Source organism: Zonotrichia albicollis, chromosome 9, assembly GCF_047830755.1.
Source record: "Zonotrichia albicollis isolate bZonAlb1 chromosome 9, bZonAlb1.hap1, whole genome shotgun sequence".
NCBI lineage: Eukaryota > Metazoa > Chordata > Aves > Passeriformes > Passerellidae > Zonotrichia > Zonotrichia albicollis.
The window spans coordinates 17,758,893-17,773,899 of record NC_133827.1 but is presented as its reverse complement, the minus strand read 5'-3'; the positions used below and the strand labels follow the sequence as shown (position 1 = coordinate 17,773,899).

At 44.2% G+C, this 15,007-nt stretch overlaps 1 protein-coding gene across 1 annotated transcript in view; it reads left to right on the top strand.

The window, feature by feature from the left end:
- Window positions 1–15,007, top strand: part of ARHGEF4 (Rho guanine nucleotide exchange factor 4) — a 112,453-nt gene that overhangs the window by 53,347 nt on the left and 44,099 nt on the right. Inside the window, 1 exon segment of the mRNA XM_014269814.3 lies at window positions 5,061–5,200. Within this exon segment, the coding sequence (XP_014125289.3) occupies window positions 5,061–5,200 (140 nt within the window).

The following is a 15,007-nucleotide window of genomic DNA, read 5'->3' as shown; positions in this document are numbered from 1 at the left end:
GTAGTGTCCAACTCCTCCAAGGAAACTATTCTAGAAATTCATTCTGTTTTTCATTGAGAAGGTGGGATTATATTCCTTTAATTTTATTTTTTTATGGGGGTAGGTGTATGTAGTTTTTTGGGTGTTACTTTGATTTGGGGTTTTGTTTGAGCTTATTATTTTTTTTGATTGTTTGACAGCAGCTTGTGTTCACTAACTGCTGGCACATGGAATGTGTGAGGCAGGTCCATCCTTTGAGAGAGGAGCAGGGCACAGATGTGTGGAACTGGTGACATTGGTCTCAGTTGATCTCTGCACTGCAGTTAACATTTGTTTTCTGAGACCTCCAGTAGATCATCTAATTCCAACTTCATCTTCCCACCAGTTTGATGAACAACACAAAACCTTTTCTCTGGTTTCCCCTCTCTGCCATTGCTGTTGGTGGTGAAGGTCAAGGCTGTCCCAGTGCAGCCCCACTGTTTGTTCTGCAGTGTTACCTGGGGATTGTGCAACCCCCCCCCCCCCCCCCCCATGCAGGCAGCTGCCCTCCAATGACCCAAATTACCTCTGAGCAGAATGGAGGGTGGCAGTGAATTGTTCAGCTGGGGCTTGTCCCTCCCTCTGGGCTCTGAGTGCTCTTCCCTGTGAGGCACAGGGCTGGTAACAGCTCCAGAGGCTTCCTGGTGCCATGGGGAGCTCTGGAACTGTGTGTCTGTACCTCTGGAGCTGCTTGGCAGCACCTTTCAGCAAGGCAGGGGCACAAGCAGGGCCCAAGCAGGACCTTCCCACAGCTGCCTGCTTAGAGCTGCATTCCAGACCTGTGGGGAGGTATGAGCAGGGTGAGCCCTTGCCCTGCACCATCTGCCCAAGCTTCACTTGGTTTGTACAGAACCCTTCCCTTTTGTCATCCCTGAAAGCAGCCCAGTGCAGCACCTGTGCCACTCCCTGCTTCCAGTGACACATTTTGTATGAGTTTTAAAGCTTCACATCCTCAAGATAATTCTTCATGGAGTCCGGTTTTTGACACTTTATCTGTGTGGATGCATTAAAAAGAGTTTGTGTGGCATTCTTTCATGAGCTGCTCTTGCTATAGCATTATCCATCTGCTTTTGTACTGGAATGACAGAAATCCAGGCTTGGGCTAGGACTAACAGCAGCAGGAAACAGTTTTAGTTCTTGCACATATTGGCTGTAGTACTAAATGTTGGTTACTCCCCCTCCCTAAGTTCCTGTGTGTGGGAATTGTTGCCACATTTAGTGACATTTATCAGGACAGAGGTATAAATATGAAGAAATCTGCTTGAGTTAATTGAAGCTTGGCTTTACTTTCTGACAGAACGTTGTTCCTTGGTGCGGCCTGACTGGCAGGCAGGGCCAGGGCAGGTCAGTGCTCCAGAGGCCAGGCATGGCTGTGCCACTGAACTTCAGTGTCAGACATGAGCACCTGGGGTGGCAGGAATGCAGCACCTGAGTTATCCCTGTGCAGGTTCACAGTGTCCAGCCAGGACAGGCTGCTCCAGCAATCTCTGCTAACTTGTCTGCTAAGATTCTTGTATAGTGCTTGCCTCTTTTCTACTTGACCTAGTTTGTGCTTTGCACATTAAGTCAGTTCCTACACTAAAAGCCTTCACTCTCCTACTTCCTTGATGGCTTTCTAGTGCATTGGGTCACCATTCCAGACTGCTATTTTATTTATTTGTGGTCATGTCTTTCATCTAACCTGCTTCAGAGCAAACCCTTATTTTTCATGAATGTAATTCTTCCCTGCAGCATTGGTTTGGGAAGATGTGCAATGGCTATCCTGGGCTCTTCTTCCTCAAGGATGGAGAACTTTCTCATGCTTGTGAAGTATAATTTTGGTGCAATATGTCTTTTTATTTTGCCAGCAAAACTAATCCCAAATGCAGCAGCAGGTCTTGAGACAGCAGAGAATTGATGAGCTTGGTAAGATCAGAGAGGAAAAACAGATCTCTGGTAAAAGCAAGCACAGCTTTCAAGGCACTTAGCAGAGGTATAGAGCATTTTAAGTAACACAGATAAATACCTCCCTGGAGCTTTTGCTTTTTCATCTAAGCACAGCTCAGAGAACAAATAGGAAAATGTGGGGGCAAAAAACAAAAGCCTTAAAGATGCCAATAAACATTTTTCAAGCTGAAGGTTACTTTCAGCAGTGAAAATAGCAGAAGATGTGTAAGGGCAAAGCAATGAAGCCGTGTATAAAATAAGGGAAAAGAATGAGATCAGAGGGCTGCAGAAGACTTTTGAATTAAGTGACTGCTGACTTGCTTCTTATAAATGATTTGTTTTTATTTGTTCTTGAAAAACATTTTTAATTTGTTTCTGTGCTACACTAAAACACTGGAAATTGTTCATTACTATCAAAGGTTTTTCAGACAGTGTGTGAGCAAAAAGTGATACCTTTAATGCCCTTGAATTTAGTTTTAAAAGTTCCAGTGACTCTGCATGAAATTATAATATCAGTGGTATTCCAGCTGGTTTTGAGTTTTATATTAATGGACTAGGTCTTAACCCCAGAATTGCTTTATATGCAATCTATACTAGTGGCACACATTCAGTGCAGAATTTCTGGATAATGAACATGTGAGGTGTCAGAGCAAAGCTAGGGGAATGCTTGATTTTTGTGTGAAATGTCACCTAAAGTTGAATGGTTGGGTAGTTCCATACTTGCTCAGGAAATTCTGCTTTAATCATAAGCTCATCTGCACCTCTGTGTCCTGAATTGCCATCAATACCAAGTGCAGTCCCAGCTTCAGACAATCTTTGCTGTGTTGTGCCAATGTATTGAATTCAAAGCATAAACAAGCAAGTATTTAGTTTAAAAATAGCTCATCCTCATCATTTTGATGTCAGGTCACTGCATTGAACTGATAGGTGCTACACTGAATTCCCACCTCCCTGTAAATAGCAGAGATCAGGTGGTGCAGCCTTAACAAACCATCCCAGGTACTGAGAGTGTTGGTGGGCACAAACTCTGCAGGCCTGGCTGGAGCTCTGTCAGCATTTTATTCAGTGCTAATGTGGTGCAGCTTTGGTTTCAGGTAATTAATAAGCTAATAAATCATGAGGTGCTTTTTTTGACCCAATGGCACAATTATGTGCATAAGATGCACTTGCATTAGGAAGGGAAAGGAGGGCTCAACACCAGCTTTGTGAGTCTCTCCCTATTAAATCTCTACAAGATCAAGCTCAAAAGTTTTTTTCACCTGTTCTGCAAAAATTTGGAGGCTCACATGATGTAACTGGCACAGCCAAGACTGTTGCCAGGTGTGCTGATAGCAATGTCGGTGTTTTCATTCAGTTTTACTCTTGTAGCCATGTCAAGTCCATTTACTGAAATCACAGTTTCTAGAATATTCTGTTGTTCTCTGCACCATGCCTGTGTAGGTGCTCCATGCACAGGAATCTTTGTCAAGCCCACTGCTTTGTCATGGAAACTGTTGCCCTGGCAGTTGCTAATCCAGAGGAATATGTCAGCAAGTGGTTTCTGTAATCACTGTCATTTGTCACAGGTTTCAGAACAGAAGGTTCATGTTCAGTAACCAGCGCAGGGATGGGATGGCACACATGGCACTGCAGGGTGTTTGCTAATACCTCAAGGAGACTTTAGGACAAAGATCCTGCCCATGAAACAGATGCAGTGACACTTTCTTCTGTACAAGGAGTATAAATGCCACATTTTTATTTCTCTCAGGCTTGAGATTTTAGTGTTTGCTGTAGCTGCAGATTGTGAGCCCTCCATTATCTGGGGCTGTGCTGAGCAGAATGGCCTTCCTGTGGTAATAATGGATCATTCTGGAGCAAACACCCTTTTAGGCATTAAAAATGATTCTCAAATAAGTGTGTGGACAAAGAGGAAGGTGAAGGTTTTTCCCAAAGGTTGAGGATTCCTTTGGCCAGATAGGATTTGGCAAATCATAATCCTCAAGGCATGAAGTGGCAGGCATGAGCTCTTGTTACCTAGTCCAGTTTCCAGCAAGGTCCTAATAAAATCACACTTGTGCCATCATTGCCTGTGCCTTTTTTCAGACCTTGTTTTGCTATTCTTGCTTGGTCTTTTCTTTGCAACATGCAGCAGTTGTTGAATTTGTTTTAAATCATATTTTCCAGTCTAGAAAAAGACACAATCATTTATGTGGGTTAAACATGGGTGGAGAAAAATTCTCTGAAGAACAGGCATGCATGAAGGTGGAATTCTATCCCAAAATTTCCTACAGTTTCCTTGTCTTTTTCCCCTTTATGCTGCTTTACAGTGCCCCTTGCACCAATGAGCTGCCATCCTGTTTCAGTGCTACTGAGGCAGCACTGATTTTTTTTTTAAGTTTTAAGGCTTATTTTTATATTTTGATTTATATTGATGAATAAATGATTTTTTGGTGTGTGTTTACATGGGTAATTATTTTAATATCAGGAGTTAAGAATGTAAGTTTTTAAATTATACAGGTTACTGTGACAGTGTTCACAGGGCTCTTGGGATGAGGGAAGAGACTAGAATGTTGGCTCCATGTTTCAGAAGGCTGATTTATTATTTTATTATATATATTGTATTAAAACTATACTAAAAGAATAGAAGAAAGGATCTCCTCAGAAGGCTAGCTAAGAATAGAATAGGAAAGAATGAATAACAAAGGCTTGTGGCTTGGACTCTCTGTCGGAGCCAGCTGACTGTGATTGGCCATTAATTACAAACATCTAACATAAGCCAATCCCAGATGCACCTGTTGCATTCCACAGCAGGAGATAATAATTGTTTACATTTTGTTCCTGAGGCCTCTCAGCTTCTCAGGAGGAAAAATCCTAAGGAAAGGATTTTTTCATAAAATATATCTGTAACAGGTTATTTTTAATGTTTGATGGAATAATAGCTTACATTTTGTTTTTGTAAATGAAAAATAATTTTTGCTGTAATTGAAGAGAAATAGAATTAAATGTACATGAAAATTTAGAAGTGTTATATTAAAAAAATTGGGTTTATATATAGAGTGGCATGGAGAAATATGTTTTATCATTGATTTTTTTTGAATGCTGTGCTGTGTGCCAATGTGCGCATTTTGCTGTTGCAGTGATCACTGACGGAGGCCTGGACAAGACAGCCCTGACGGACGATGTGGGCAGTGAGGAGGATCTGTACGAGGATTTCCGCAGCTCCACCCACCGCTACGGCCACCCCGGGGGCGGCGGCGAGCAGCTGGCCATCAACGAGGTGGGTGGGTGTGCTCCTGGCCTGGAGGGCAGGGGCTGCTGGCGGGGAACATGGCCAGGATGATGGGTATGACCCTGGGAACATGGCCAGGATGATGGAGCTGATCTGGGACCATGAGCAGGCTGATGGGTCTGACCCTGGGAACGTGGCCAGGATGATGGATCTGGGTCTGGGAACACGGCCAGGATGATAGGTCTGACCCTGGGACCATGGCCAGGATGATGTGTGTGACCCTGGGACCATGGCCAGGATGATGGAGCTGATCTGGGACCATGGGCAGGCTGATGGGTCTGGGAACGTGGCAAGGATGATGGGAGTGACTCGGGGAACATGGCCAGGATGATGGGTCTGACCCTGGGACTGTGGCCAGGCTGATGGGTCTGGGTCTGGGACCGCAGCCAGGCTCCTGGTTCTGGTTCTGTGAGCACAGCCAAGCTGCTGGGTCTGCTTCTGCTTCCAGGACCACAGCCAGGCTGCTGGTTCTGGTTCTGTTAATCACAGCCAGGCTGCTGGGTCTGGTTCTGCTAACCACAGCCAAGATGCTGGGTCTGGTTTTGCTAACCACAGCCAGGCTGCTGGGTCTGGTTCTGGTTGTGTAATCACAGCCAAGCTGCTGGTTCTGGTTTTGCTAATCACAGCCAAGCTTCTGGCCCTGGGACCATGGCCAGATTTCTGGTTCTGGTTCTGGTAACCACAGCCAAGCTGCTGGGTCTGGGACCAAGGCCAGGCTGCTGATTCTGGTTGTGTAACCACAGCCAAAATGTTGGGTCTAGTTCTGCTAACCACAGCCAGGCGTCTGGGTCTGGGTCTGGGTCTGGGTCTGGGTCTGGAACCACAGCCAAGCTGGTCATGGCACAGCAGATGGGGCTTTAAATGTCATTTACTGTGGGCACCATTTACAGCCTGGTGACAAAGGGGCTGCTGCCTTGTCCCCAAGGCAATGCAGAGCCACAGGGCCTCTCCTCTTGGGTGTCATTGATTGAGAAGTTTAAAAACACTAAAGAACTTGTTAAAAACATTAATGAACAAGTTCACATTTGGACTGTGTTGTGCTGATGGCATAATGGAAATGTTGAAAAAAATCCCTGGTCTACCTGTTTCTTTTTCATAGATAAGGAGGGTGCAAAGTTTGCTACAGGTCTGGTCTTTGCTGTTTCTTCTGCTCCCCAGGATATTCACTCAGGGGATGTGAAAGACCTGTCTATTGAAATAAATCACACAGGACTCCATTTTCTTCATGCTGGAAAAAGCCCATTCTTTTTTCACATATTCACTCCTTTTTATACAGTGTTACAGACCTTGTGTGTGACTCCAGCTGGTCAGTAGCTTTCTTGTTTATTACTTTATTGGTTAGTAAAAGGTATTTTACTTGTCCATCAAATCTCTCTACTCTTAAATACTTTACATGTTTTCTTCACTGGCTCTCATGGGATGGATTTAATGTTTATGTAGGTACTGCTTGTTTTTCACCTAGGAATAGATTATGTTAAGGAACTGCTCACACCAGGATAGCTTTCACATGGGAATTTGTAAAGTGCTAGCTTTGCTTAGAAGAAATGACAGGCTAACTATCCATTTAACGGAGCAGGGCTGATTTTGTGAGGCCTTGCTTTTATAATTTTTCTACCTTACTGCGACACCTGTCTTTTAGCTATTTTCTTTTATAGTGCTGATCCTGATTAAGTTGACATCAGCAGTTTAAAAATGTACTACTTGGTCTAAGCAATGCCATGAGCTAACACTAACAGATCTAAGATGTTTTTCCTGTAAAAGTACTATTTTTTATCTTGTGCATTAGAGCTGGTATCCTGCTACACACAGAATGCTTTTCCTGTGAGGTGAACATGAAAGAGTGGAGCATGTTCACCACATGAGTGATCTCTTGAACTCCTACACCTTTTTCTCTCTTTCCTCTGCTCATGTGTATTCCTACACGTGACCTTCCCAAGATGAGAAGGCAGGGATGAAAGGAGTGTTATATTTTCTTGTGCAATACCTTCTCTAACTGAAACAGTGTGGCTCTCAGCGTGTGTGTTTGATACACCCACTGATGGTGTTCCTGGGGTCTGACAAAGCTCCAGAAAGCTGCACAGTGAGGGTAACAGCTTTTCTTCAAAAACAACAGCAGCAAATGCTCTTCCAGCAGTTCTCCTGCTCCCTCTGCTCAGAATCCCCACCTACAGCCCTGGGTGCCTGGGCTGAGGAAGGGAGTTGCTTTATTTTCTTTTCCTATTGCTTACATCCAGGGGTTATCAAACCATGGCCAGAGCTTTTTAATTTAAACTCAGTGGTCTTGGGCTGTTGTCACTGGCAAGAAAACACGAGCAGAACACCAGAAAATCTTGAGTTGTGTTCTTCCATGTTTACCTGGTGTGTTTATGAGAGTCCCAGGCACCACAGGGGTCAGTCCCAAAGCATGCACTGAGTCTGTGGGAGGAGGATTCTGCTTCTCTCCCACTCAGGTGCTTGCATCAAATAGGATATGCTCTGTGCCTTCCCTTCCCTTCCCTTCCCTTCCCTTCCCTTCCCTTCCCTTCCCTTCCCTTCCCTTCCCTTCCCTTCCCTTCCCTTCCCTTCCCTTCCCTTCCCTTCCCTTCCCTTCCCTTCCCTTCCCTTCCCTTCCCTTCCCTTCCCTTCCCTTCCCTTCCCTTCCCTTCCCTTCCCTTCCCTTCCCTTCCCTTCCCTTCCCTTCCCTTCCCTTCCCTTTAGAAGTTTTTTAAATCAGGAAAAAAACAAATTTGCCAGCAGGTCACTCCATTGTGCATGTGGTGGGTGTTTCTTTCTTTATTCATTACTGTTGAGAACAATTGCTTTTCTTTCATTTCTTAAAAGTTCCTTTTATTAAAATCCCCTCAGTTGTAGTCAGGAAAGCAAATGGTTGTGTCCAAAGCAGGTGTAATTTGTATAATCTCTGAAGTGTATGTGGGGTTTTGTTGGCCAGTTGACTTGAAAGAGGAAAGATTATTTTTGGCTTGTTCCCTAGAATCTTGCCTGTTCAGGAGCCAACAAAACTGTAAGAACAAACAGTTCATTATTTACTTTGTCAACCAGTTCCTAGCAGTAATTAATCCATCACTTGGTTCCAGTGAGCCTCAGCAAAGCTTCCCAGAACAAGACATTACAGCAAAGCACAAAATCTCTGCAGTGAAACACTCAATCTGTGAGGTGGGAATTCCAAAGCAGCCGACATCCAAAGTGTTGGAATTGAAATATCTCAATAACTGGTAGTTGGACAGTTTTATCCTCATCTTCCCTGCTGCACCAAAAGGTGGCTATTGATTAGCCCTGAGTGTTTTCCATGGTGCTAGGAGTGATGTAGGGTGAAGATTTCAGTGTTCACTCATTCAGTCACATTTTGTGAGTAGTCTCAGCTTTGTTTTATTGTATTCCAAGCTGCATTTTATTGGTTGTGGATAAGGAAACTATGGTAACCACATTATTCTTAGCCTTCTTGGAAGAAACAGCTTTCAAATAAACAGAGAAGGCTGAAATACATTTTCAAGGCTGTTGGCAGACCAAGTGTTGCATTAAAGAACAAAACACCCAACCACTGAGTTTTAGTTCATTTTGGATCAAGAGAAAATTATTATGAAATAAAAAAGAAACCTTTCATAAAACTAGCAATGGATAAAACTAGAATAATTTCTTGGCAAGAACACTAGAGGGATGAAAGAAAGCTGGGAAGGTTGTATAGAGCCCACCTAAGAAGATCAGCATGAGAGTGTGTAAGAGCCAAAAAAAATCAATCAAAAAGTAATAATAAGGGTTTGGGATGGGAAAAGAGGCAGGGGAAGTAATTTTCTTGGGGCATCTGTTTGACATTCTTTCAAATGCTTTTGTGATGCTCAGGAAAAGAGATTTTTGTGTTTAGATTGTACTTGGTAGAGTTTACTTTGTGTTTGCTCCAGCTAAAGACCCTGTCCTTGTATTTTATTGCATCCAGAATACCACTGGCTGAAAATGCAGCAAGAGAAGAATCTGTACTGCAAATGAATTGTGATTCTGTCCTTCCAGTTCTCCAGAAATGTTGTGTATAGCACAGATCCAGCTCCAAGCTTAATTCAATGTGTTAGATGCAGTGTGGAGAGCAGGAGGGATTGGGCACATACAAACCTGGCTCTGGAGTGACCATGGATGATAAGCTGTCTCGTTTTCCCCACTAAGTAATTGGCCTGGGTGAGGAAGCTTGGACTTCTTTTCTTGGTAACATCAGAGGGGTCCTGAGGGTTTGTTGTGTCCTGCTGTGGGAAGGGCCTGTCACCATCATATTTTCTGAAAAATCCTCTTTGCCCAGGATTCTTCTCATGGGAAGTTGAGAAGCCTCAAATAAAAAGGAAAACAATATTATCTCATTTGCTTCTCCTGTGTTTTGCTGCTTTGGAATGTGGTTTGGAGATTGTTTATCCAACATGTGAATTGTTTTGACTTAATGACCAGTCAGGGTCAGGCTGTGTCAGACTCTGAAGAGAGAGTCACAAGTCTTTCATTATTATCTTTTAGCCTTGTGTCTGTATCCTTTCTCTATTCTTTAGTGAAGTTTTAGTATAGCATTCTTTAATATAACATCATAAAATAATAAATTAGCCTTCTAAGAGCATGGAGTCAGATTGTTAATTTTCTCTTCTGTCTAGGGACCCTGAAAACACCACAGGGCCCATGCAGCTCCTGCTCTGCAAGAAATGCAGCTGCAGTTCAGCCTGGCCCTTGCAGCCCTCCATGAACAGCACCGTGCCCATCTTGTGAAAGCAAAGCTCTGAGTGTTCAGAAAATAACAGCAAACTCCTAATTTTTTCCTTATCTCTTATGGCTCTGTGCCTGATAAGTTTGGAATTTGGTATGTGGAAAGGCACAATTCATTGCTTCAGCAGGCCAGGATTTTATCTAAGACACGTAGCCACTGCTGCCCTGTGCTTTAAAGTGGCAATATCACAGCGTCCTACAGATGTTTGAGCTAACCTGTGGTTGTTGACAAGATACAGTTAAGCTAATTGGTTCCATCATATATGTTTCTGATTTAACAAAGTAATTAGTCCAGAAATGTGTTCAAAGTGGCACAAACAAAGCAGCTGCCATGCACCCAGGGCAGCAGGCACTGTGGCAGTATTCTCCAGCTTACTGAGTGTCTCAAACATTGCTCTGGTGCTGGGCTCTTTGATCTGTGCTGGGTTCATCCACTGCTTCTCTCAGACCAGCCAATTTTAAACAAGACAAACTTTTGAACTGTTGGGGCTTTTTAAAGGAAAAAACCAAAACGAAACAGCAAAACCAAATCAAACCCCTAAACTCATAAAATGTTAATGCAGATGAAATCAGAACAACTGATTTTTATTTTGTTAGACATGAATAATATCCTTCATAGCCTTTTTCACTGCGTTTATCTTCATTCTAATTAATAGAAATCTCTTGTGTACTATATGATGGCAAATTTCCTAAGACAAAAACCTTTTAAAATAGTGCCACAAAATATTGCCATTCCTTTTCTTTAAAAGAGTGCAGAATAGATTGCAAAATCTGTGGTCACCATGGATTTCCAGACTGAAAACAGAATGATTGATCATATGGAAGCAATATATAACATTCTTGTGTAATCTAGGAGAAGAGATTTATTATCACTTTTGTATCTTAATGTGAGTATATTGCTAAAGCAAACAGAAGCCAGTTAACAAACACCTGCCAGCACCCATTAAGTTGTTTTTTGGGTTTTTTTCCCTTCTGGAGGACCCAATTCCTGCCTTTGTGTCCCATGTATTCCTGCAGCCAAGGTTGGCAGCTGTGCTCCAGAAGCAGCAGATATGATTTATTTGCAGGATACAGTATAAAGCTCAGTGCTGTCAAGGACAAGAAATAATGTTCCTCTGAGGATATAAATCTTTACTGCATCCTGGTTTTTGGTCCCAAGTGCTTGTGTAACTTTGTGTAGGGCTTAAATGTGAGTGTTCAGAGTATGGAGCCAGAATTATAACTTCTTTTGCTGCCTGGTGGATTTAGTTTTTAGAGTTTTCTGGTCTGGAGACTCTGAAGGTTGTATCAGAGGGCTTTTTGCAATGGATTTAAAGGAAATCAGTATATTCAAATGCTCTATGCAATTATGTCTCATCAAACACCAGGATCAGCAGCTAAGTGTTCCCAGGGGTTTCCAGAGCCATAATTCTGCCTTCTACCATGGGCAGCTGGGGCTGCTCTGAGCCATTTTCTCAGTCCTCCTCAGCACTGGGGCTTGGGCATCCCTGAGCAAGGGATCCTCCCTCAGAGCCTGAAGATGCAGAGAGTGTGATGGAAGCCCGTGTAGCTCACTCAGCACTGAGGACAGGCTATCTTGAGAGTGAATGTCGGGGTTTTTGGGAAGGTGGGAGAAATGGGATGTACTTTCACACCTGCAGTCATGCAGTGAGTCCTTAGCCATCCAAATGCTTGCCATGGGAGGTGAGGGCAGGTAGCTCCCCTACCATGGGGCTGGTGCAGAGACTCCACATGAGTTCAATCCATGTGGAAGCATTTCTAGAAAATATTTGGCTTTTTTGCTGGACCATGCTTTCTCTGAACACCCTAATTAATCTGATACACATTAGGAACAAATAAAAAACCTCCAGGCTTAGCTTGGTTTTTGAGTAAGAGTAATGAAGGGCTGTTAGAGTTCTAACCCCCAAACCAAAACTTTGTGGTGTGACAGTGCTGCAGGTGTGTGGTATTTTTGGGGTCCCTCGTCATGGGGAGGATAGAGTGAATCTGACTCCATGTTCTCAGAAGGCTAATTTATTATGATATGATATGATATGATATGATATGATATGATATGATATGATATGATATTATAGAATGCTATACCAAAACTATACTAAAGAATACAGAAAGGATACTAACAGAAGGTTAAAAGATAATAATGAATGTTTTGACTCTTTCCAGAGTCTGACACAGCTTGGCCCTGATTGGACAAAGAGTGAAAACAACTCACAGCAGAATCCAATAAAACAATCACCTGTTGGATAAACAATCTCCAACCACATTTCAAAGCAGCAAAACACAGGAGAAGCAAATCAGATAAATGTTGTTTTCATTTTTCTCTGAGGATTCCCAGGAGAAGAATCCTGGGAAAAGAGGATTTTTCAGAAAACATGGCAGTGACACAGGTGCAGTAGGGAATGTACCTCTTTCACCAAGCAGCACTGACACAACCAGAGCACACAGCCTCAAGCTGTGTCAGGGGAAATACAGGTTGGAGATTGGGAAAAAGTTTTTCATGGAAAGAGTGATAAAGTTCTGGAATAGCTGCCCAGGGAGGTGGTGGAGTCCCCATCCCTGGGTGTGTTTAACAAAGCCTGGATGTGGCACTGGGTGCCAGGGGTGAGTTGAGCTGTTGGGGCTGGGTTGGACTCCATGATCCTGAAGGTCTCTCCCAACCTGGTCATTCTGTGAATTCTGTGAGTGGGTTATGGGCTCAGTCTCAGGGAATCTGACTCCTTCCAGGATCCAAGCTGGAGCAGCAGATCAGGAGAGGCAGCTCTGGCTTTCACCTCTCTGTGGGCACAGGTGGGCCCCACATGCACACAGACATGTTTGAAGAGTGGGAGGGGCTGCCCAAACTTTCATCCCCAGCTGTAAAACAGAGCTAAATACATCACTCAGAGGAGATAACTGGAGACAGTGTGGTGGCTTTGGAGCTCTTACATCAGCCCTGCCAGCTATGAGATTGTAAAGACTAACAGCTTCTGTTAACACTTGTTAATGATCTCTTGTGAGTATTAGGGTACTCCATAAAATGTCTGGGTTTTGTCTGCATTGAATGTGTTCCAAGTTACTGGGGTGGGAAGAGGGGCTTGGCTCCACAAATAGAATTCTCTTTGGAGAAAAAATGATCCAAGAATGTTTTAACTCCTGGAGTAACTTGTGCTAATCACCCCAAAGACTGTCTGTATTATAACCAGTATGTCCATGGGTTCCCAGAGCTCTCTCTGATTCTCCCCACGACTTAAAGACAACATGTTCTGTTTACAAGAGGTCTCTTTACCCTGAAGGTAAATGCTTTGGCATCCCATTAAAAGGGCTCCTTTAACCTGTGGCCCTGTGTCCTGTAGGGATAGGGGCTGTGTTGCAGGAGGCCTTGGCTTCCTGCCTACCACTTTCAGCTCCTGAGGGCCATTTCCCACAGTGCCACTGAGCTCCTCGATCCTCCCATGGGCCAAGGCAGGCTCTAACCCCTCGAGGTCCCCATGGTTATGCCCGCTGAGGCTCTCACCTGCATCTCAAGGTCTGTGCCATGAGGCCAAGGAAATGTGCAGGGGAAGGGGAGTGATTTCACCATCCATGTGTGAAGTGGAAACCTTTCCAACCTGCCCTCTCTCTGATACAAAAAGGAATTTACCCTGTCCTCAGGAGCTCCTTGTTTGGCTTTCAGGGATATTGGCTTGGTACCTAACTCTCCAGTGCTGTTTTATGGGAGGAAGGGCATTAAAAGCACTGTGATATTTGCAGCCCTAAAAAGATTTTAGTTCAGAAGTGTAATAAACTGCTGTTACCACTGCTTGAAATGGGAGCCTGACAGTGTGCAAAGACAAGTCTGTTTTGCAGAATCTTGGTGTTACAATTTGCTCTGCCAATGTCTTTATTTTAAAAATAGGTTTAGGGATGTCCATACCCCAGTTTAGCAGTTCAAGAAACACCTGGGATGGATAACAGTGCAATAACCAAGTGGATATTGGAGTACAAAGATTTCCTGAGAGCAGGGGATAAAGAAGGAATGTGAGAGAGTAGGAATGCTGGGTAGTGTGGGGTTTATTGCAGAGGTGATTCCAGGCTTAAGTGTTTGCATGGAGACAGGGAAGTGAATGTCTCTCATTCTATAACCATACTTATCTCAGGTTCCTCTCAGCACGGTTTTGATATCAGAACATTTCTTGGATTTGTTCTCTTCTCCAAACCCTGATTTGGAGCAGCTTTTCTCTGCAAAGAATTTTCCTAATTCTCCAAAGAAAATGGTTCCCAGTGGTAGAAAAAAAAAAATAAAAAAATAAAAATAAAGAAAAATAAAATTCCTCCTGACTCTTTTGACCCTTCAAAGAGCACTGATAATCCCTCAGAGATCTCCCCCATCAAGTAGAGGACCAAGGCCCCCTGTCCTACACTTGGTAAGTTGGGGGCTGAGTTAGCAATAACTCTGGCCATGGTTTAACAGAGTGAAGGCACTGACATATCCCTTGCAGTGTTATTTTCCCACTCTGGTGGAAGCAGAAAGATCAACAACAATAACCAATAACCAAGCTGCTCAAGTGCCAGCCCTGCTCCTCCTGAGGCTTGGGGAAGGCTCCCCTCCCTCTGGGGCACTGGGGCCAGCCCTCCCGGGTGCCCTGGGACAGCCAGGTCACTGAGCCTGCCCCTGCAGCAAAGGGAGGAAATGTTCCTGATGTTCCTGCAGTGCCCCCGGGAAGGCTCCAGGGCAGGGATCAGAGCAGCCTTTGTCCCCAGCCTTTGTCCCCAGCCTTTGTCCCCAGCCCTTGTCCCCAGCTCTGGGGCTGTCCCACACCCCCTGTGCCACTGCTCAGGCTGTCCCCAGCCCTCAGGGGACATGGAGCTCAGCTTCTCCCTCAAGTTTTGGGTTACAGGGAACAGTGACCTAGAAAGGTGCTGTGGGGGTTGTTTTTGCAGTTCTCCTTCTGGCTGATGTTATCTGGGATCTCTAGAGGAGATCCTGTTTCTGGCTGTTCCACTGCCTGGCAAGTCTCTGTGGCAACAGGTTTTATGAAGTGGAGGCAGGGTGTGGGAGCTATCCAATACAGGCTGAATGCCCTGTTTTCTCCACATTCCCCTGTCCCT